The sequence below is a fragment of the Mus musculus genome, chromosome 15 (assembly GCF_000001635.26).
Source record: "Mus musculus strain C57BL/6J chromosome 15, GRCm38.p6 C57BL/6J".
NCBI classification, from domain to species: domain Eukaryota; kingdom Metazoa; phylum Chordata; class Mammalia; order Rodentia; family Muridae; genus Mus; species Mus musculus.
In genome coordinates this window covers 66,475,417-66,497,459 of record NC_000081.6, presented here as the reverse complement: position 1 = coordinate 66,497,459, position 22,043 = coordinate 66,475,417, and the positions used below count along the sequence as shown (strand labels likewise).

The 22,043-nt window shown below is 42.0% G+C and overlaps 1 protein-coding gene across 2 annotated transcripts in view; it reads left to right on the top strand.

The window, feature by feature from the left end:
- Lrrc6 (leucine rich repeat containing 6 (testis)) overlaps positions 1 to 22,043 on the top strand; it is a 121,064-nt gene that overhangs the window by 3,462 nt on the left and 95,559 nt on the right. For both annotated transcript variants that reach the window (XM_030248662.1, NM_019457.2), the window contains exons 2-3: positions 7,820 to 7,987; positions 16,142 to 16,219. Coding sequence is in view for 1 of the 2 variants with exons in the window: in NM_019457.2 (NP_062330.1) it covers positions 7,820 to 7,987; positions 16,142 to 16,219 (246 nt within the window). In the remaining variant the exon portion in view is untranslated. The remainder of the gene's footprint in view (positions 1 to 7,819; positions 7,988 to 16,141; positions 16,220 to 22,043) is intronic.

The window sequence follows — 22,043 nt, the reverse complement described above, 5'->3', positions numbered from 1 at the left end:
TCACAAATGCACAAATGCACAGCATCTGTGGAACACCATCTGTGGAACACCACCTGTGTCCCACTGAATGCCACTACCAGCATCCATGTTGCCATTCTGGCAGAAGACTTCAATTCAAACCCACATCTATCTTAGCCTAGCATAAGGTTTCATGGGCCACTATGGCTATCAGTACTTCTGGGTTGGGCTTCCCAAAAAACAAATTCCTCATGCTTAGCATGCTAGAGATTTACTCTGGGCAACTCTTGGGGCAGATAGGTAAAAAAGCAAAATTGGGCAAGGTAGACAAAAGAAGTCTCAAATAATCAACCCCAGGGCCTCCAGCCTTGTATTGGACTTTCCAAATTTCTCACACTGAGATAAGAGATGGTGCCTCAACAACCCCTTACCAATCAGTCATCCCCTTATGGACTTTAGTGAACAGATATTAGATGAGTCAGGGGGTGAAGCAACTCGAAGGAAAGTGAACAACTGAGGGCCAGCAGAGCTCCCAGCAGCTGATGGAATTAATCTGTTAATTTTGAAGAGGATGAAAGGTAAATCAGGCAACACATTGTATATACAAAATGGCCTTGAGTGTCCTTTACTAATTTGTTTGTCTGGCAAACATCTACACATACTTCAAGGCTCAGGTCTCTCCTCCATGTAACCTCTTCTGACTTCCCTTCTTTGACTCAGCCTCCCAAACCATATTTTCTGAGTTCTTCAGCTATGGTTTTTCATGCTTTTTAAAATAAGACAGCCACATCAACAGCTGTTAAAGGTATTACTGGATTAGGGATCAGTATGCATCCTGATGCCCATTAAGTCTGTAAGAAAAAGCACATGTGTTGTCTTGAAAATTCTAATAAGAAAATATTTAACTACTATGAAAGGTAAACTACTTATTTGTAGTTCCATGTTTCTGTTAAATATCCTTTATGTCATGTATATGTATGGATATACATATATGCACTTGTATATATTTGCAACGTTTCTCAAGATGTTTGAAAAAAAATCTGTGAAGTCTGCTGTGATCATACTGGTTGATTTTTGTCTAGTCCAGCAAGAAATGCAGCATTGTTTTCAAAACATGATAGGAAACATAAAGAAATGGCCAGAATGTGATGGTTCTTGCTTAGAATCCTGGACTTGAGAAGCTGAGGCTTGTGGGAGTATTGTCATGAGATCGAGGCTATGTAGTGGATGTCGGCTGTAATGAGAGACCCTAAGTTAGGCAAGCAAACAAATCCTAAAAGAACAAATGCCAAATTGTTTTGGTTTTGGAATTTTTTCAAGTTTTACTAAGTACCTTGAAAACCTTTGCATAAGTAAACATGTTGGGACATACTTTCATAGCTCAGGAACTTTATTCTGCTTCACACTGCACCCCCACTCAGGTCGTGTGTGTGTGTGTGTGTGTGTGTGTGTGCGCGCGCGCGTGTGTGATGTGTTCATGTGTATATGTTTGTATATGTGTATGCCCTAGCATGTGCAGGAGGTCAGAGATCAGTCTCAGAATTTTTCCCTCATCTTCCACTTTGTTGAAGACAGGGTGTCATTGCTGTTTGTCAAGCCAACCGACCTGAGAGTTTCTAGGGCACCTCTTGCCCACATGCCCCATCTTGCTATAGGAACACTGACTGCAGACATGTGCTATTTCATCTGAGTTCTAGGGATTCTAGTTCACATCCTCATGTTTCCATAGCATGTGCTATGTTCACCCACTAAACCATCCACTGAGGCTGCACAAACGTCATTTTGCAGATATATGTTAAAGTTTTAAGACGCCCAGTCTGACTAATCAGTATTAGTTCAATGTTAGGATTCCTCAGTGCCCTGCTTTACTGAGATAAGTATGTTAGAGCTGTCTATATCCTTCACTGGTCCCTCTTTCCTGCAGGTGTGCAAGTACCAGTGAGGACCTCCTTCCAGTAGGACATCTTTTAAAGTTCCATCTGAGGTTTCTGTTTTGTTACTCATGGTTTTCTGAGCGAGAATTCAGAAGCAGCATTTCATGTGGCATGGCCTCTATCCTGTCCAATACATGCTGCAGCACTGTTGCTCTTGAAAGTGTTGCATAATGAGGTTTTTAATGCTACCAAGGGAATTTTAGGTCCTAGAATGATCTCATGTAAACACAGTACTGTATTTCTGGTGTAAGACTTTCTGAAGGTGGGTAGTGTTGCTTGGAGATAAAGAATGCATGCTTAAAACTAGGTGGTGTGGCCGGGTGTGGTGGCACATGCCTTTAAATCCAGCACTCGAGAAGCAGAGGCAGAGAGGTAGAGAGGCAGAGGGCAGGGGGTGGGGAGAAGAAGAGAGAGAGGAAGAAAGGAGGAAGAGAGAGGAAGAAAGGCAGGTAGGCAGAGGCAAGTAGATCTCTATAAGTTCAATGCCAGCCTGTTCTACAAAGCAGGTTTCAGGACAGGTAGAGCTATTACACAGAGAAACCCTGTCTCAAAACAAAATCAAATAAACAGACCAACAAAAAAACACCACCAACAACAACAACAAAAATCCAGGTGGTACGTTTTGAGTACTGGCAAGTTAAGTAATCATGTTTCTGTTTTTATAAATTATTATGTATGGCTCTCCATTGAGTACTCTCCTCACTTTTTAGATTTTGTACCTTTTCTCATCAATATCAAGCCATTTACATATGGAAAAAATCTAGGTGAAATGTAAAATTGCAAAATTCCTTCCCATTTAAAAGTGCAAAACACTATCTTGTCCACGCATCATGTAGAAACTCTTGACCCCTCTTCTCAGGGGCTGAATCCGGGTTTCACACTGATATTTGCCATGACTGGTAAGACAGTCTTAGGTAACAGTTTCTGGAGAGCTGTAAAACAGTATGCCATGTAGCAGTTGGCCCATTTATAAACCTGCTCGAGTGTTTTGACCGGCATGATCTGGTGCAGGAGGTCACGGCTGCTCTAGGTTGATGAGCACAACAACCTATCATGTCCAGAAGTCAACATTTTACAGCTTTCCCTCCCATCCACCAACTACAGCTCCTCCAGTCTATCTGCCTCCTCTTCTGTGATGTGTCCTGAGCCTTGGATGCTCCACTAGGTGCCCCCACCCCTTCCCCTCCCCCCACCACACACACCACATGTGTGGTGCTAATTGGATGATGTAGGGTGCTCATTAACAACAAAATAAGTGGCCATCAAACTTCACGGGAGATAGAGTGGGGATCCTGGGAAGACTTGGAAGTAGTGATGGATGGTTATGATAAAAATATATTGTAAAATGTATGAAATTCTCAGTGAAAACATTTAAAATGTTAGTCTTTTCTTAAAAAGTTCAGAAAATGGCCACTAAGAACTTTCATAGAACCATGGTACTACCACCTCCCTTTGTAATTCTACCCTTTAAAAGATTCTCCTAACTGTATACAGTAGTTGCTTCTCAGAAGAAACATTATTGTTCTGATCATAACTGTGGGGATTCTCATATCTGTGATATTGGTTTCCATGCTAAAAAAGTTTCCTTCATCCTGTCCATTTAAACTGATAGCAATTCTTACCATGTTAACTCTTACACATAGGAAATAAGAATAAACATAATCCCTTCCTATTGTCTATTCACAATGCTAAAAGGGAAATTTTGATAATCATATGCTGGCAACCTGTTTTACTTATATAATATCGCGATGATATTGTGGGAGATGCAGCCAGAGAAGAACTTTTTGGTGCCAGTAGTCCATCCTCTCAGCCTCCAGGGCTGGAGAAGAGTGTGAGGCAGCAGATCTGGAGGAGGCAGTGATACTGTTAGCAACCAGGTTACCTGAGTGGGCTATGTAGGTAGGTGTTCACGGGTCAAGTGATACTTAAGATACTGCCAGGATTCTCATGCACACATTTGACTTGACCATGGGTAGCAATTATCAGTGTTCCAACTAGTTGGGTTATGTATTCATGTATACATCAAGCTAAGCCTCAACTAGAAGGTCCAGACAAGATAAGTAATGGCTCACCAAGCTATACACCAAACTGCTAAACAAAGTACAAGCTCCTCCCCTGAGAAGTATACTTTCATACAACCCAAAGGCTACATTGAATAGAACTCTTCAGTCTCTACAGGAGCCTTTGCTGGAGTGTAGAGGCTCAGGGAGAAAGCTGGTCTTCTGGTTCACGTCTCACTTCTCTTTCTTCCCTGTCTACATCCCCGATTCTTCTTCCATGCTATGTTCACTCTAGCCTATGCATCCAAGTCATTCCTGTATCTAGCAAACAGGTGCTCCTTGAACACTGTGGGTGTCAGAGCCACAAATCCTGTGGCATAGTCTGTTTTGTAAATGATCCCCGGGAAGTGGCTAGTGTGGAGCAGATGTGGGACTCCTTAGGTAGCAAATGTTATTGTTCCCTCTCGAGGCATGGTCTAAAGAAATGGCATAACTTCTAGATGTGGACATTTTCTTGGTTCATGGGCTCCAGGCCTAATAACAACATGGCCTCCAACAACCCATTCCCCTCCCCCCAACCCCTGTGTGTTTCTAGGTCACAGATATACCCATTAGGCACTTGAGAGTCTTGTCTGTTCTGGTGAATAATACCCACATCACCTTAAAATAGCTCTAGTAATATTGGCTATGCCTCTCAAACTGGAACATAAGTTGCATGCGTTCTAAGAGAATTTTTGTAGATTACAGATACAGGTGATGATTTTAGTTTATACAGCTGATTTGTTACATTCTCAGGTTGGCCATCGCTACTTATGCATTGTCAGTTGTTTTCAGGTACTGAACGGCTAATTAAATTTTCCACCAGTCACATGCCTAGTGGCAGATGCCTCAGGTTTAAACCTACCAGGAAAGACAAAAACAAAACAAAATACACAGAAACAAACAAAATAACCCAACTTTGTGTGTGTGTGTGTGTGTGTGTGTGTGTGTGTGTGTGTGTTCATGGCTGTCAGGAGAGTAATTTTAATATCCCTTTTTAATGTTTGATTACTAGGAATTTTTTTGTTGCTGTTGTTTATTTTTCTGCATCTTTTCTTAAATAGTTTGTGGAAGCTGGCCTATAAATGAGTAGAGACATTCCAGGCACGGCAAATGGATCCCAGCAAATCAGAGCTTGTCAGGCTACCTCTTTAGGCTCCTTTGCAATCCTTTTGGCCTGTCTTTCCCAGGACTGGGTTTGCAGCTGCCTCTGTGGCCCTTAGAGCAGCAGGAACATTCATCGTGCGTAGTGTTATAACCTCTCTACTTGCATTCCCCATGTTCTGCTAAGGAAGTTTCATCTAAGGCCACTCTGCCTCCTCCCACTGGAAGGTGCAGAGAGTTCAGCACACTGCAAACCAGAAGTCGAGTTCATACATGTTTTTATCTTTTAAAAAGACAAAAAAATCTGTCTTTCAGAATATGACCTGGAGACATGCCAGCTGATAGTGTCTTAGCTGGACAAGGCCACATATTTAGGAGCCCGTTGAATGTCCAGGGGCTCCTACTTGTTCAAGTAGAAGATAGTGCCACACAGCCATTAAAAATAAGTGCTCTGCTAAATTCAATTTCCTCTTTCTATAACTTGATAAATTTTCCTTTAGATTGCAACAGTACATACAAAGCCGGGTGTACTATGGAATACGCACACAAAGAAAGACATTTTAATGTCATGTATATAACTAAGTTACTCTCAATCCAAACATTTCTTGACACACGAATGCAAAGGTATCTAGGAACTTGGGAAGGATGGACTTCATTGTCCCATTTCAGAAACAAGGACAAACCAACAGGTATCCCAGGGTTGTAAGAGATCCTGTTTGCCTGTGTCTGTTGAAGTTAAGTTCAGGCTCTGCTTCCCAACTCCATGCTCCCAGAAGTAAGACTCAGACTCAAATTATATTTATAAATACCTTGGCCATATAGCTAGGCTCTACTCTGACTAGATCATAACTAAGGATACCCGTTTATTTTAACCTATATTTTGCCACATGGCTAGTTACCTGTGCTCAAGTACCCTGTTTCCATGCATTTATCTCCTCACCTCCTTTTTGGCTCCCCTCTCTGCCTCCTCTCCCAGAATTCTTTGTCCTACCAGCCCAGATGAAGCATAGTAAGTAATAGAAAAGTGGATTTTAATAGCATCGAGGGTAGATATCTGCCAAGCTCTTATGCTGTTTAAGGCTTATTGCATCTTTTATCTGGGATTGGGCATCTCCTACTATCAAAAAGATTCCATACACTCCACAAAATTCCATTTGCTTTTCTTGGCAGTAAAACTTTTAATAGTTGAGGTTGTAGATCTTAGCATGTATGTGCCAGAAGTACTAATCCCTGAAGCAGACCCCTGTTGAATACTTACAAGGATAAGTATTTTGTCCCTGTGACATAATAAAGGTGTTATCTTTTCTAGTTCTCTCAGATGCTAGCACTGGATGGCTGGAGTCAGGAACTTGCCTCTTGCTATGTTTTGATGCGTTTGACAAGGCAGTTGCTTCTCATAAAGCATTCCCATCATTTTGGAGAAACTTAATCTCAGCTGGTTTTATTTGTTTGCACCTCTGTAGTTCATAGCCTCTCTTAAATCTTTACCACAGAACATCCTGCGCGAACTACACTCTACCCAGATGCATCAACCCTTCATGGTTTAGTGTGAAATGAGAAACTGCTGGTATTTATCTATTATAAGATTAAAAAGTTGGTGGATGCATGCAACCATACTACAATTGAAAAAAAAATTGTAATTTTTCATGTGTACCCAAAAGATGAAGCTTCCAAGTAAATGTTAGGCTTCATTTAGCTTATTCATTTGTCACTTCAAAGAAAATCATCTTAATTAGGTTACTATATGTGGTATTTTAAGCAATGATCTTGTAAGATTTTAAGAAGTACGTTTTAACATGGTCTGCCACTGAACAGTTGAATAGTTAGGGAAGACAAGACCTGAATAATTAGGGAAACTCTAGGCTTTGGTTCCTTTCCAGATGAGGGTAAATAATACCTCTACTTATCACTACTTTAAACCATTTAAAGCATTTAGGTTAGTGCCTGGCACCTGATAGATGACAGTACTTAAGTCTTCATTACATACCGGGATTGACAGGAATCATTTAATACATTTTATTAAAATGAGAGATAGGTTCAAACCAAAGGCATTTTTACTCACACAGGAAATGCAGAATGTTTCAATCGTTGTTGCATTTTTGCTTCCAACCCACCTTATAAATATGATTTGTGATTTCACTCCTGGCTCCAAGAGTGGACCACAGCCTCTTGGTACCATCACCATTATAGTCTCCGGACCTGAGTCTTGGTGGTAGTCAGTGCTACGCATCATTTTTTTGCTAGAGAATGGGAACTCCTTCTCATTTTTGCTCTTCTTATCAGCAGTTACCCGGGATCTTGGTTGTTCTTTTCTTTCTATGAAGTTCTAAATGAGCAGTTATTGGTTAAGCGACCCATGACCTTCCTTTGACCTTTATCAGTGCGATTGTGGTCTAGCTGCTCTCGCCGTCTTAGGTCCATTAGTAGATCTTACCCAGTTTGGTCTGGGGCCACCAGGAGAACCTAGATTCATGTCCTTACAGCTGTCAACTGTCAAGTCCTCCTCCATCTATGCAGCCAAACAAACACAGATATTAAACATGCAAAGACAAACGAGACTGAAGGCTTTATTGTGTCTCTTTTCTTTGCCTCACATGATGGCTCTGCACAGACCCCATGAGGTGGGCAGCAAGCAGGATTTGTCTGAACTCTCTCTGTCTGAGAACTACTTGGGCCTGAAGAATTGACGCTTGGCTGCAAAGAAACTCCAGCATGTTAATAACATAATAACCCGACACAGAACAATGGGAATGGGAATATAATATGCTGCAAATTTTCTTTCAGTCACAGAAGATCTTATTAGACGGAATGCTGAGCACAATGACTGTGTAATTTTTTCCCTGGAGGAACTCTCCTTGCATCAGCAAGAAATAGAAAGGCTAGAACATATTGACAAATGGTGCCGGGACTTAAAAATTCTCTATCTTCAAAATAACCTCATTGGAAAAATTGGTAAGTCTCATTTGTTTTTGTTTTTTTTCTTATGACTTTTTTTTTTTTAAGATTTAAGGAGGAGAACTTTGAAAAACAACTGAATAAGAAGGCCATGGGGAAAAGACACCACCACCTCTCAGTAGCTGTTTGCAGAATATTCCCCAGGCCTCCTTCCTGTGTGTAGTTGGCCCTGGCATCCAGAGGGATGCTGTTATGGAATTGGAAGCAGAGTTTAGTGTGAGGCGCCCATATTCTCCTACCAGTTTTCAAAGTGGGTGGATATGAGTCATGAATTTTCCATAGCTTTATATCTCTCTGCAAAACTGGTAAGATCATGTTGGGATTTAAAATCCTTATCATATATGTATACCAATACTTTTGTTGTTGTTGTTGGTTTAAAAAGTTACAGATGCCCAAAGTTGTAAGCAACCAAGAGATCCTTCAGACAACTATGCTATATCCATGAAATGGAGTGTTATTCACAGCTTAAAAGAAATGACTACTGAGGCATGAAAACACAGAAAATAGTCCTCAGTGTACATAACCAAGAGCAACCAATATGCAAAAGCTAAGCCTACATGAGTCTAACTGATATTCAGGGAAAAGCAGAAGTATAAAAACCACAAAAGATCAGTGCTTTCCAGGAGTAATGAACAATGAATAGTCAGAGTATGTAGGATAATGTGGATACATGTTTGTTTGACAAGGTACACAGAATGTATACCAAGAGTAGCATATCTCAACCTGTGAGTTGTGACCCCATTGGTAAACTCTCATCTCCAAAAATATTAACATTATGATTCATAACAGTAGCAAAATGACTGTTATGAAGTAGCAAAAAAATAATTTTATGGTTGGGGGTCAGGACATGAGGAACTGTATGAAAGGATCACAGCATTAGGGAGGTTGAGACACACTGACCAAGGATAAGTGTGTAGGTGATGATATGTCAAATTAGGCTTATCAGTTTTGATGAGTCTATCCCCTTGGGATAAGATATTAGTAGCATTGGGGACCAGCAGTTGGGGTCATGCAGGGAAATAATTGGGTATTTAAGAGCTGTACGTTCTGTTCAGTTTTTCTATGACGATAAATCTGCTCTCAGAAGTCAGTATGTATTTTTAAATGTCTGTCAGATTACCACAGACTATGTTAGCCAGTTATGCCACAGTGCTGAGTACCGGGTATTGTGATCAGTTTGGTACATTAAGATGGTTTTAGTTTGGAATGGAATTGACAGGTAAGTGCAGAAGTCATGGGGGAAAAAAGATCAAACTGTTAGTATTGTATCTGATGACCTTAGTTCCTTTTCTATTACTGTGAAGGCAATTTATAGAAGGAAGAGTGCATTGAGAGCTGGCTTATAGAGGGTTCATTACCATCACAGCAAAGTCATAGCAACAGGCAGGCAGGCATGGCACAGTAGGTAAGAGCTTACATGTTGAGACAATAACTACAAGGCCAAGAGACACACAGTGGCAAAGGCATGGACTTTTCCAGGGTTGGTGGTGGTGGATATTTTCTTTATTTACATTTCAAATGTTTCCCCCTTTCCAGGTCTCCCCTTTGGGAAACCCCTATCCCATCCTCTCTCCCCTGCCTCTATGAGCGTGCTCCCCCATCCACTCACTCCTGTCCTCCCACCTGGCATTTCCCTACACTGGGGCATTGAACACCCTCAGGCCCAAGGGCCTCTCCTCCCACTGATGACCAACAAGGTCATCCTCTGCCACATATGTGGTCAGCACCACGGGTAGGCATGGACTTTTGAAATTTTAAAGTCCACTCCCAATGACACACTCCTCTGACAAGGCCATACCTCCTCCAAGACGGCCATGCCTCCACCAAGGCCACACTTCTTTATCCTTCTACTCTTCCCAAACAGTTCCACTGACTGGGGTCCAACCATTCAAACATGTGAGCTAATGGGGAGCATTCTTATTCAATCCATTACACCGATAAAGTTCTAGCAGAAGGTAACATACACTATTAAGTACATAGACTTGCTAATACGACCCTCAGGCAAATCTTTAATTATTGGGAAGCTGAGCAGCCACAGGTTTCCCCTGACCAACTAGGTTCAAGTTTTATGGCAGGAAGAAGCTAGATCATATGTTCTCTGGCAGGGACATCCTAGAAAAAGGGAAGGAAGGAAGGAAGGAAGGAAGGAAGGAAGGAAGGAAGGAAAGAGAGACTGTGCATACTCAGTTTCTTCTCCCAATTTACCCATGGGATAGATTGATGTTTCTTGTCCCCTGCATTCCTAATAATGTGTCCTAATAATGCATCCTAATAATGCGTCAAGAGGCATACAATGGGGTTATGCAACCATAGGGAACAAATGGTGAGTCACTTCTTAAAGCAACTCTGCCTGAATGGTAAAAGCGCAAATGGGCTCTGCCATCAGGTAGTCTTGTCTGTGAACCCTTCCTCTGTTCCTTATTTGTGATCTGTGTGAAAATAAGCAAGTCGGTTAAGCTGATCAAGACTGTGTTGGCTTATTTATAAAACAGTGCTGACAGCACTTATTGTAGCAAGGGATATAGTATGGCATAAGATGGGTGTGAGGATTATTGTGCTTACAATGAATTAAGTGTTCAGTAATGAAAGCTGCCAAGCTATGTATGCCATTACTTAGCCCAGGCGGTCCTGGTTAGCCAACTGAAGCCAGAGGCAGAGGGGAAAAGTGAATAGTACTGGAGGACTGGATGGAATGAGTTGAGATAGAGAGAGTGCTACCTCTGGAGTCCAGGAGTCAGTGTTGAGGTGATAGTTAACTTTTCATGCATGTGCAGAGGTTCTCAATAGGAGGTACTTAGCCATGGCTGGGGATATTTTGATTTGATTATGATAGGGGTGTGTGTGTGTATGTGTGTATGTGTGTGTGTGTGTGTGTGTGTGTGTGTGTGTGTGTGTGTTGGGGATGTATGTTACAGGTCCCACCTTAGCAGAAGCCAGGAACCAGGAATACTACTACAAGACAAGAATTATCCAGCTCAAAATGCTAACATTACCAAGGCCGAGAAAGCCTGGTAGCATGCTGCGGATAATTGAAAATTTGCTAGAAGATTATAAAAAGCCCAGATCTGCATCATTTTGGGAAGATTTAGTAAAACTATATATTTCTTCAGATAAATATTCTTGGTGTCTTTTGCTTTACCAGGAACTGGAAACTCTGGCAAAATGTTCAATTAAAAAGGCGGTTAGATAAAACCACCAGCTTTTATTCATGGGCACTTTGCAGAACGGTGCTAATTGTACAGATCTCAAAAGAGTTCCCAAAATTTTAATCTCCACAGCTGGGTCCATCACAATTACTAATTAACAGCATAGTATTTCAGGCCTTTTCAGGGCTGTGAGAAAGCTTAAATTTTGGCTTCCGAAGTATTCTTAAATTAAACACTCTTTTAAATTCTAATAATGGGACTTTTCAATGCTGCTCCACCCATGGGCATTTAGGCATGTGTTTTGCAAGTGAAAGTACTTCTCTAGGATCCACACATGCTGTCCTACCATTGAGGTAGAAGTTTTCAAAGCAACTGCCTTTCCTAGAGCTCCCTGGCTCACTCAGTGGGACAGATGGGCTGTGGGAGGAAGGCTCTGCTCAGCAATGAAGCAAGTGTGAGCTAAGGACCATCTGGGGACCTACCAGAGTGCAGAGCCTGGGTGTGGGGTAGCCACCAGGGATCTGCTGTCCCAACATCTCTCCTGTGGGCATTTTAAAGATGAGGGTGTCGGGGAGAGTGGACATAGATGCACAAGCCTCTTTTACCTGAATAGATATTTGGTAAACAAGAAGTCTGTGGGTCTGCTTGTGGCATTTTGGGACACGGGCTGCCAGTGCTTTGAGCTTGAGCTCTCAAACCTTCTTATGGCCTGCTAGAGAGGGCACTTATAGAATCTTTGCCCATCTTCTAGCCACTTTGCTCCCTGTCTCTTGCAAATTTAACTGAGGAAATTCTACTTGTACAACTCTTGTATTGATTTCCACTGGGTGAATCCAGCATTTGAGGGCCATGCTAATAACAGAAGTGAGGAAAGGAGTTCTTGGCAAGCCAGGTATCCCACTGTGGGATGGCAGTTCAAAGAGGAATGACTATTTTTTTGTTCAGGATGTAGATGAGACACTCTGCCTTTCCTGATCGCTGGCACACAGAAACCTCCAAATGTGTTGATGACTGAGTACTCAGCTGCCCTTAGAGACCCTTTTGTAAACACTAGTACCACTTGAGTAATTTAATCACTAAGAGAAGCTTAATTCTTCCTCAGATTCTTATTTTAAAAATGAGTGGACTCGCCAGGCAGTGGTGGCACATGCCTTTAATCCCAGCACTTGGGAGGCAGAGGCAGGTGGATTTCTGAGTTCAAGGCCAGCCTGGTCTACAGAGTGAGTGCCAGGACAGCCAGAGATAAACAGAAAAACCCTGTCAAAAAAAAAAAAAAAAAAAAAAGAAAAGAAAAGAAAAGAAAAGAAAAGAAAAAAAGAAAGAAAGAAAAAGAAAAGAAGTGGACTCGAAGCACTGAGAACTAAGTATTGTTCTCATATATTCAAGGCTATATAAATAATTTTAGATGAACTCTGAATAGTGCTTAATGCAATGATAGTAAGTTATGCTTGCTATTCATTTCATAATATTTCAGAGAACCTGGGAGAGCAGCATTGCTTAGGTGAGTCAGGGATACCATCTGTACTGGCTAGTTTTGTGTCAACTTGACACAGCTGGAGTTATCATAGAGAAAGGAGCTTCAGTTGAGGAAATGCCTCCATGAGATACAACTGTAAGGCATTTTCTCAATTAGTGATCAAGGGGGAAAGGCCCCTTGTGGGTGGGACCATCTCTGGGCTGGTAGTCTTGGGTTCTATAAGAAAGCAGGCTGAGCAAGCCAGGTGAGGCAAGCCAGTAAAGAACATCCCTCCATGGCCTCTGCATCGGCTCCTGCTTTCTGACCTGCTTGAGTTCCAGTCCTGACTTCCTTGGTGATGAACAGCAGTATGGAAGTGTAAGCCAAATAAACCCTTTCCTCCTCAACTTGCTTCTTGGTCATGATGTTTGTGCAGGAATAGAAACCCTGACTAAGACAAATTGGTACCAGCAGAGTGGGGTATTCCTGTGACAACCTGACCATGTTTTGGGGAGGTCTGTGGAAGGACTTTGGAACTTTGGGCTTGAAGATCCACTCGTTGTTAAGAGCTCTGTCAGATGTTTTGTAGGAGCTTGGAAGATAATGTTGAGAACAGAGCAGAAGATGGAGGCCTGGCTTGTGAAATTTCAGAGGGAAAATTAAAGACTCTTTTCAGGGCCATTGCTGTTTTGATTGTGAAGATTCTGTAGTTCTGGTTAGCTGGGGCTGAAGAATCAGCTGTGATTAACAAGATACCAGAACTACTAAAGCAAAAACTTTGCATTACTGGGACTATTGATGCTGGTTAGCTGGAGCTAAGAAATTAGCGGTGATTAAGAAGAGACCAGCATCATTGAGGTGACATCTTCTGGGAAGTGTTTTCTGAGAGCACAGTGGCTGTGTTCCAGATATAGCCAAAGTTGTACCTTGTGCTGTGGCTGGACTTGGTAATGTGTAAGGGTCACCCAGATGGTACTGGTTTTGAAGGCATGAAGGAGTTGAGCAGAGCAGCTGAGGCTTGGCACTGTGAGAGGCCATGGAAGGCCATTGGTGAAAGTCCAGCCTCATTTGCAATTGATGGCCCAGGACTGAAGGGGTCATGCAGTGTTTTGGAGATGCCAGTACCATGAGATGACCACCAAGAGCAGCAGCAGCAGTGGAGTACAGGCATCTGGAGCCTAGAGGATGACGCGTGTGCTACAAAGGGCATGGCTGGAGAAGTGACCCAAGCCCTTGGAGGAGCCCAGAAGATCGTAAGTTGGATCCCAGACATTGGACGGTTGGAGATTGACTTTTGCTTTTGATTGTGGCTGTGCCCTGATATTTTCCCTCTTGAAGGAAGAAACTGTTTTAGTGGAGCCCACAGTTAAGAGACTTTTAATTGTAAAAAGACTTTGGATTTTAAAAGAGATGGATATTTTAAAGAGATTGAAATTTTAAGAATATGTAAAGACTGTGGGACTTTTAAAGTTATTTAGATCTTGGGGATGAATAAGATTGTAAGGGTTGAGGCTTACTAGTGATGTTTTTGTGTGTCAAGTTGACAAGGGGTCAATTGTACTGGCTAGTTTTGTGTCAACTTGACACAGCTGGAGTTATCATAGAGAAAGGAGCTTCAGTTGAGGAAATGCCTCCATGAGATACAACTGTAAGGCATTTTCTCAATTAGTGATCAAGGGGGAAAGGCCCCTTGTGGGTGGGACCATCTCTGGGCTGGTAGTCTTGGGTTCTATAAGAAAGCAGGCTGAGCAAGCCAGGTGAGGCAAGCCAGTAAAGAACATCCCTCCATGGCCTCTGCATCGGCTCCTGCTTTCTGACCTGCTTGAGTTCCAGTCCTGACTTCCTTGGTGATGAACAGCAGTATGGAAGTGTAAGCCAAATAAACCCTTTCCTCCTCAACTTGCTTCTTGGTCATGATGTTTGTGCAGGAATAGAAACCCTGACTAAGACACCATCTTTCTTTTTTGCCTCAAATAATTCTTCTTTTAAGAGAAAGTGTAATGATTCAGTGCACAGCTCTAGAATCTAATTATTTTGACTCTACCATTTAATCTCAGACATGTGCATTAACTCTATTGGCATATGAATGTATACACACACACACACACACACACACACACACACACACACACACACAGCCTGTGAGATACCTCAGGGGGTAAGATGCTTGCCTCCAAGCCTGATGACCTGGGTTCAACTTCCAGGCTCTACATGGTGGAAGGAGAGGTCTGACTCCCACAAGTTGTCTTCTGATGCCCACACACATCCTGTGACACATTCATCCATACCCATACATTTCCACACAATACACAAACGTAATTAAACGGCTTTTAAAATCTAATATAGGTGAAATACCTAGAATATGATATGGTAAATACCAAATAGTTAGCTGTGTCTTATTATCAACTATTTTAAAAACAGCAATTCATTCAACAGCAGTTCTTTGTCTAGCTCATACTTGTTTTGTGTGAATGGCCTTTCAGATTTATTTTAAAAAGATACATAATCTCATGACAGGTTCATTTTAGCTTTAAGTTAAGGAAAGCTTACTTCTCATGGCTGTCCACCTATAGGACGAGATAAAGAGGACTCCAAGGGCAGTGGGTCCCTTTTCTCTGTTCCATCATCTCAGAGTAAACTTTATTTACAGCTGGTTCCTTTATGACCAAGTAGAATGACTAAAGGAGATAACAGTTATATCCTTGTTATCCTCTTGTAGTAAAGATATATACAGTCCCAAAGCAGAGAACATGGAGTTTTTGCCTAACTGACTTTGAATACTTGTGGTGTGTGTCCCTTTCTTTAGCACATAGCTTCCAGGAAATGATGCGGCCTGGTTGACTTAAGCCTAAGTACTGAGCAGGAGTTACTGAGTCCTGTACACTGGCCAGCTTGCCTAAATGTAGGCCATTGGCATTGGAGATGGATAGGGACATGTGCAAACATTAGTACTCTGAAGAAGGGAGGAAGAGAGGAAAGCTTTGCAGGTGACCTTGTGTCTGTTGTATAGATGTTCTGTCTAGTTTTCTGTCAACTTGACACAAGTTTGAGACATTTGGGAAGGGGATACCTCAATTGAGAAAATTTTCCCACCAGATTGGCCTGTGGGCAAAACTGTGGTGCATTTTCTTGGTTGATGATTGATGTGTGAGAGGGCCTAGATCACTGTGTGGTGCCTCCCCTGGGCCAGGAGACCTGGATGGTGTAAGATATCATGCTAAGCAAGTCATGAGGAACAGCACGATAAGCAGCACTCCTTCTATGCCTCCTCAGCTCCCGCTTACAGTTTCATGCCTTGAGAGTTCCTCCTGCCCTGATTTTCTCCAGTGCTAGATTGTTATCAGGTGGTGTAAGAAGAAACACACCCTTTCCTCCCCAAGTTGCTTTTCATCAAGGTGATTTCTCACAGCAGTGGAAAGCGCGACTAAGACCATAAAGATAGGAAAAGCCACTAGCCACATGCAATCCTTTGCTTCTCTGTATCATTTTCATGACCAGTTATAAAATAATATTACTGAAGGCCAATTAATTATATTATTTGTATTACAGAAAATGTTAGCAAACTGAAGAAACTTGAATATTTGAACTTAGCATTGAACAACATTGAAAGAATTGAAAACTTGGAAGGTAAGAATTTTCCTGGTTTTCATGGAGTAAATAAAAACTTGGAAGTAGATTTATGAGGTAGTGTAGATACAAAGGGGCTACCTTAAAATTATATTTTACATAAATCTTGATCATTTTAGTTCTTATAAAACTTTAAACAATAAAGTGATATGTAAATTCAAAGCCAGAAATGTTTCATCCCTTCCTCGGTTGGTCTCCTTATCAGAGGTAGCTGCAATTGACATCTTGAATATGTTACATGTATTTCTCTTTAGTTTTGCTTCCTATCAATCAGATCATATTGTACATCTCATCCTTAACATTTTTGACAACGTGTGTATGTGTGTGAGAGAGAGAGAGAGAGAGAGAGAGAGAGAGAGAGAGAGAGAGAGGTGATGAGAGGGGGAGAAGGAGAGGAAGAAGAGGGAGGAGAGGGAAACAGGAAGAGGAAGAGGAAGAAGAAGAGAGAATATATCTGGATCTCAGAAAACAACTTGTAGAAGTTAGTTTTGTCCTATATTATGGCTATGGATTCCGGGGAATCTAACTCATGTTTGGCAGCAGCTGTTGAGCTCTCACTCTGGTCCTTATAAATAATATTTTGAAAGTTAATTTCTTCCTGGAAATCACCTCAATATCTTATTATGCAAAAACAGGGACTGGAGGCTGCATAATGACGTAAATACACAGGGATGTGCCAAGCATTTGCCTGCAGATGGACATTGAGGATTCCAGTGCTTTGCTAAAATGAACTGGCGACTGCACACCCTTCTTCAGCCACTCTGTGCATTTTCCATCTGCCTTCCCTCCTGGGGTTTTATTTAGACTTGAAACTCCTCGGCTTCAATATGCAGATTTTGGAATATCCTGCCAATTTCTTTTTCTTCTGAAAGATTGTATCAGCTCCTCTTTGTACCTCTTTGTACCTTGTGAGTGTCATTTCTGTATGGCTTAGAAAATGCCTCCCCAACACTGAAATGTACTCAGGAGCACTGAGCCACTCAGCACTGTTTGCTTTCGATATTGGCTATGCTTGTGAAAAGTTCTTTCTCCTCAGGTGAATTCTAAGGTGTTTCCTATCTTTTGTCCAGTTTTTCTATTGATTTGCCATTTTGGGAAGTATACTCTTATACATTCTAGATACTAAACCATTGTCATGTGGTACAGATATTTTCCATTGATACACCACTCTTCTGTGTATTTCAGTTATGATACTAGTATGCAGATGTTTTATTCTCTAATACACTAAACTTCATCAATCTCTTCTCTTGTAGTTCCTAAATATGGTTTATTTTGTATTACGTTCTACTTTCAACATCTTAATTTTTCACACATATCTTCTCCAATCCATTTCAAATTTACCATGTAAACTGTATCAAAAGACACTCAAAAATTTCTAAAAATGTATCATGGTTGAAACACTCTTTAAAACTGAAATATAAATTACATACCATAAAATTCACCACTGTGAATGCACAGTCCAGCAGTTTTGGTAGACTTGTATGTTCTAGAACATTTTCATCGTTAAAAAAAAAAAGAAATGCCATATTGTTCGGTACTTACTGTACTCGTGCCCCTCCTTACCCACAAATGACAGCTCGAGATCACCTTGTTTCCCCATATTTCTGAACACAATCCAAATGGAGCAGCAGCGAGTGTGGTCTCTTGTGTCTGACTTCCTCCTTTAAGGCACAATGACTCCTCCACGCTGCAGGATGTCTCAGTACGTCCTTTCCTTTCATGGGTAAATAATATTGCACACCATAGAGACACCACATCTTGTGTTTGTTGGTTGATAGGCACGCAGAATGGATGCTTCACCTTTTTAGCTATCAAGAATTCTTTTGCTGATGGCTCAATGGGTAAAGTATTTGCCCTCAAACAGAAGGACCCACGTTTGGATTTCTAACACCCACTATATATTTTTTAATCATCTTTTTTATTTTTAATTACATTATTTATTTACATTTCAGTCATTACCCACCCCTTTTGGTCCCCCTTTTCACAGTTCCTCATCCCATTTCTCCCCCCTCCCACCTCCAAGAGAATGCTCCCCTCACCACTAGGCCTCCCCTCTTCCCTGGGGCCTCAAGTCTCTTGAAGATTAAGCACATATCTCCATTGAGGCCAGACCAGGAAGACCTCTGCTATATATGTACTAGGGGCCTCAGTCTGGCCCATGCATGCTCCTGGTTGGTGGCTCAGTCTCTGGGAGTTCCCTGAGGTCTGGGTTAGTTGAGACTGATGGTCTTTCTATGGGGTTGCCCTACCCTTCAGCTTCTTCAATCCTTCCCCTAATTCAACCATAGGGGTTCTGACTTCAGTTCAGTGGTTGGGTCTAAGTATCTGCATCTGTCTCAGTCAGCTGCTAGTTTTAGGAAAGATTCCTGCTAGTAATATGCTTGTCCTATTATGGCTCCTGACAGTAGAGGAGCAGCCATGCCAGGCTCCTGTCTCTATGAACATCATAACATCAGTAGTAGTGTCAGGCTTTAGTGTCCACTCCCTTAAGATGGATCCCAAATTGGGATCCTTCAGTCTATTTTCCACTTTAGACAGGAAAAAAATTCTAGGTCAGAAATTTTGACTATAAGTTGGTAACCCAGTCCCTCTACTTGAAGACTTGTCTATCTACTGGAGGTGGAGTCTTTGAGTTCCTTCTCTCTAATGTTGGCATTTTGGCTAAGTGACCTCCATAGAGCTCTGATTGTTTCTCTCTCCTCTCTAGTCTCTAGTGCTTTCCAGAAGGTCCTCCCACATCCCATCCCCTGAGGCTGCTTATTTTCATTCATTCTTCTGGCCCTCTGGGCTTCTCTCCTGCCCTCCCCATACCTGACCCTATTCACCCTTTCCCCTCCCCTCTTTGTTGCATCACAGGAATTAAAATTCGTATCTTATTTTAGGACAGTCTAGATCCAGTTAATGCTAAGTTAATTTCAACAGTAGACAAGACCTTGCTATTGTATTCATGCTGCTGTCTTTCCCTTTTGCTGTAGTTACCACAAACCATATCTTTATATATATATTACTTACCCCTCAGTACAGATTTATGATGACTGATTTTTATAGTCATTTAAAAATAAGCTCAGAGAGAAAAGTACAAAAAAAGTGAGTTTATATGACTTTTGCATTTACTCACATAGTTGCTTCTATTGTGGATCCTTTTTGTAATATTTGAATTTGAAGATGCTAAATAACAGGTTTGGAAGGATCAGAACTATCATGAACACATGTGTTTTCATGACTTTAACTTTTTGTTGCATTATCTCCTTCTGGGCCGAAGATACATCACTGCAGATACATGTTCTACCTCTGAACATCCGTCTCTTCAGGATGTCACTGACTTTGACCTCACAGGCCCTAAACATGGGCACTTGGGTCCTTGATTCTTTGGTAGGTGTGTGTAGGGATTCTTTGGTGTGGCTCTTGTCACTTTTCATAACACTACTGCTAGTCTACACTGCTGCTCTGCACTGCTGGTCCACACTGCTGGTCTGCACTGCTGGTCTGCATTGCTGCTCTGCACTACTGGTCCGCACTGCTGGTTTACACAGCTGGTCCACACTGCTGCTCTGCACTGCTGGTCCACACTGCTGGTCTATACTGGTGGTCCACACTGCTGGCCCACACTGCTTGTCCACACTGCTGCTCTGCACTGCTAGTCTACACTGCTGGTCAACTCTGGTGCTCTGCACTGCTGGTCCACACTGCCTGGTATGCCCTGTCCACGCTTCTCAACTGCCAACCCTGTATGGTAACAGGCTGTGTGTTAGGACAGAGTATCTTGAATGACACTTGAATAGCCACCCAGTGGCTTATAGCCCTGGAGTTTACCACTGTGACTGCAAAAGCCCTACCCACAACAGCTGATACATTGATTCTAATATCTTCATATCTTCATTTCATGTCTTCATTTCAACCTCAAAGATGCCATTTAATGTATTTCTGTATGGTAGATCTTCTGTTGGCAAAAACATCAGTTTTTGTTTACTTGTTAAAAAAAAATATTTTGAAGTTTCCCAGATAAAGAATTCTTGACATTTTTCCTTACTCCCTACTTCCTTTTTTCTTTTTTTCTCCTATCTTATTTTCAGATATCATTTCTTCCTTTATTGTCTTTTTAAAATCATTCCTCTTTCTCATAACCCCATCTCTATTAATTGGATGTGGTTATATTCATTGGAACTTCCATGCCTCCTAAGCTGCATGTCTATTTAAACTAGTCTGTCTTTTTATTCTGCAGTCTGAGACATCGCACCAGATTTAAATCCCAGAATAATTATGTTAATTCTTTCTCATTCTAGAATTCATTTCATTTTCAATTAACTCTGATTTGGCCACAATTTCTACCTTCTCACTCCCTCCTGCACCGATCGCTGCTTTTCTGTGGTGCGATTGTTGTTGGATGGATGATATCATGGATGATATTTTTTTTGATGCAGTTAGAACTCTGATTTTAATCTTTCCCATTCCCTGGATGCCTTTCCTTGATCGCCACTCTCTCTTCGGGGCTATTTTATTGAGGTGGTTAGTTTGGTGTCACACAGTAAACACAGAGAGTCTTGTGTGTCCAGTGGCTGGTGTGGGCTCACAGCTGTGAGGTGGTTTCCCTGGCCAACCTCTCCTGTGTGTGGCAGGGCTGTGTGCCCTGTGAGTGGGTGGAGCGCGTTGACTGTCAGCCTTGCTGCAGAGTGAGGGGCGGGGAGCCGAGGCAGGCAAGCTGCTCTGCCACCCAACTCCCATCTGTCAATAGCTAAAACAGGGAGGGGTTCACTTGGGACAGGGGTTTTAGTCTCTTTGCCTCCCCATGCAGAAAGAGTAATCTCAGTGACAGCCCACAGTCATAAATACACATTGTTCCTTTTGAATCTCTATCCTCAAAACCTGGAAATTGCCAGCGTCAAAGCCCCAAATCAGGATCAGCACTGAGATTCAGAGCTCTATCACTATCTTCCTGTTTTAGAAGAGTAGTCAGTCACTACTGGTGTACACGGCAGCTCTGTCACTGTTAGCTTGTGGCCAAAAGGAATGGCAGCATTCACTCAGCACTAAGTTCATGGTAATACATTTTAATGTAATTGTCAGAAAGTTAATGACACCCCTTCCTGTTTTGGGCTATCCAGGGCTTGTTTTTGTTGAGAAGCTCTTGCTGGTCGGGGACTTCCCTTTTAACAAACGTTCTGATAATTTACCACTAGAGGGCAACATCGTTGCTATTGTGGTTTGAACTTTGCAAACTACAGTCACAGCTGTGTGCCTCTAACCTTTGTCTGGGCAGGTGCTCCCTTCTGTACTGTGCCTCCCAGCCCTAAGGGGAACTGGGTACAGGCTAGTTTGGGGACATGCATATCAAGATTAGAAGTGTGTAGGGGAAACATAAAGAGAAAAGGGACTCTTTTTTCTTTCTTTCTTTTTACTTTTTTTTTTCTTTTTTCCCTTTTTTTGCTGGCATGCATGTACTTTTGGTTTGATTTGAAGGGCTAGATGTGAGAGAAGAAGATGGATGGATGACTCAGTCCATCTGCTACAGTAAATCTCAGACTTTTCTTAAAAAAGGGAATGGCGTCCCCCTTCTTTTCCTAGATGGCAAAGAAGAAGAGGAGGAGGAGAAAGAGGAGGAGGGGGAGGATGGGGAAAGCAAAACAAAGAAACCTGTCTCTCTCTTTCTTCCCCCTCTTCTCTGTTCTCCGTTTAGGATTCACCAGGGTAGAATGAGGTACCTGCTGATCGTCTCCTAGAACAATCTTGCCCTAACCTGGAGGGGAGGGAAGGGCACTAAGTGTTTGTGACCAGTAGATGGGTCAGTCTACTACTGATGGTCTTTTTTAGGATAGAAAGCAAAGGG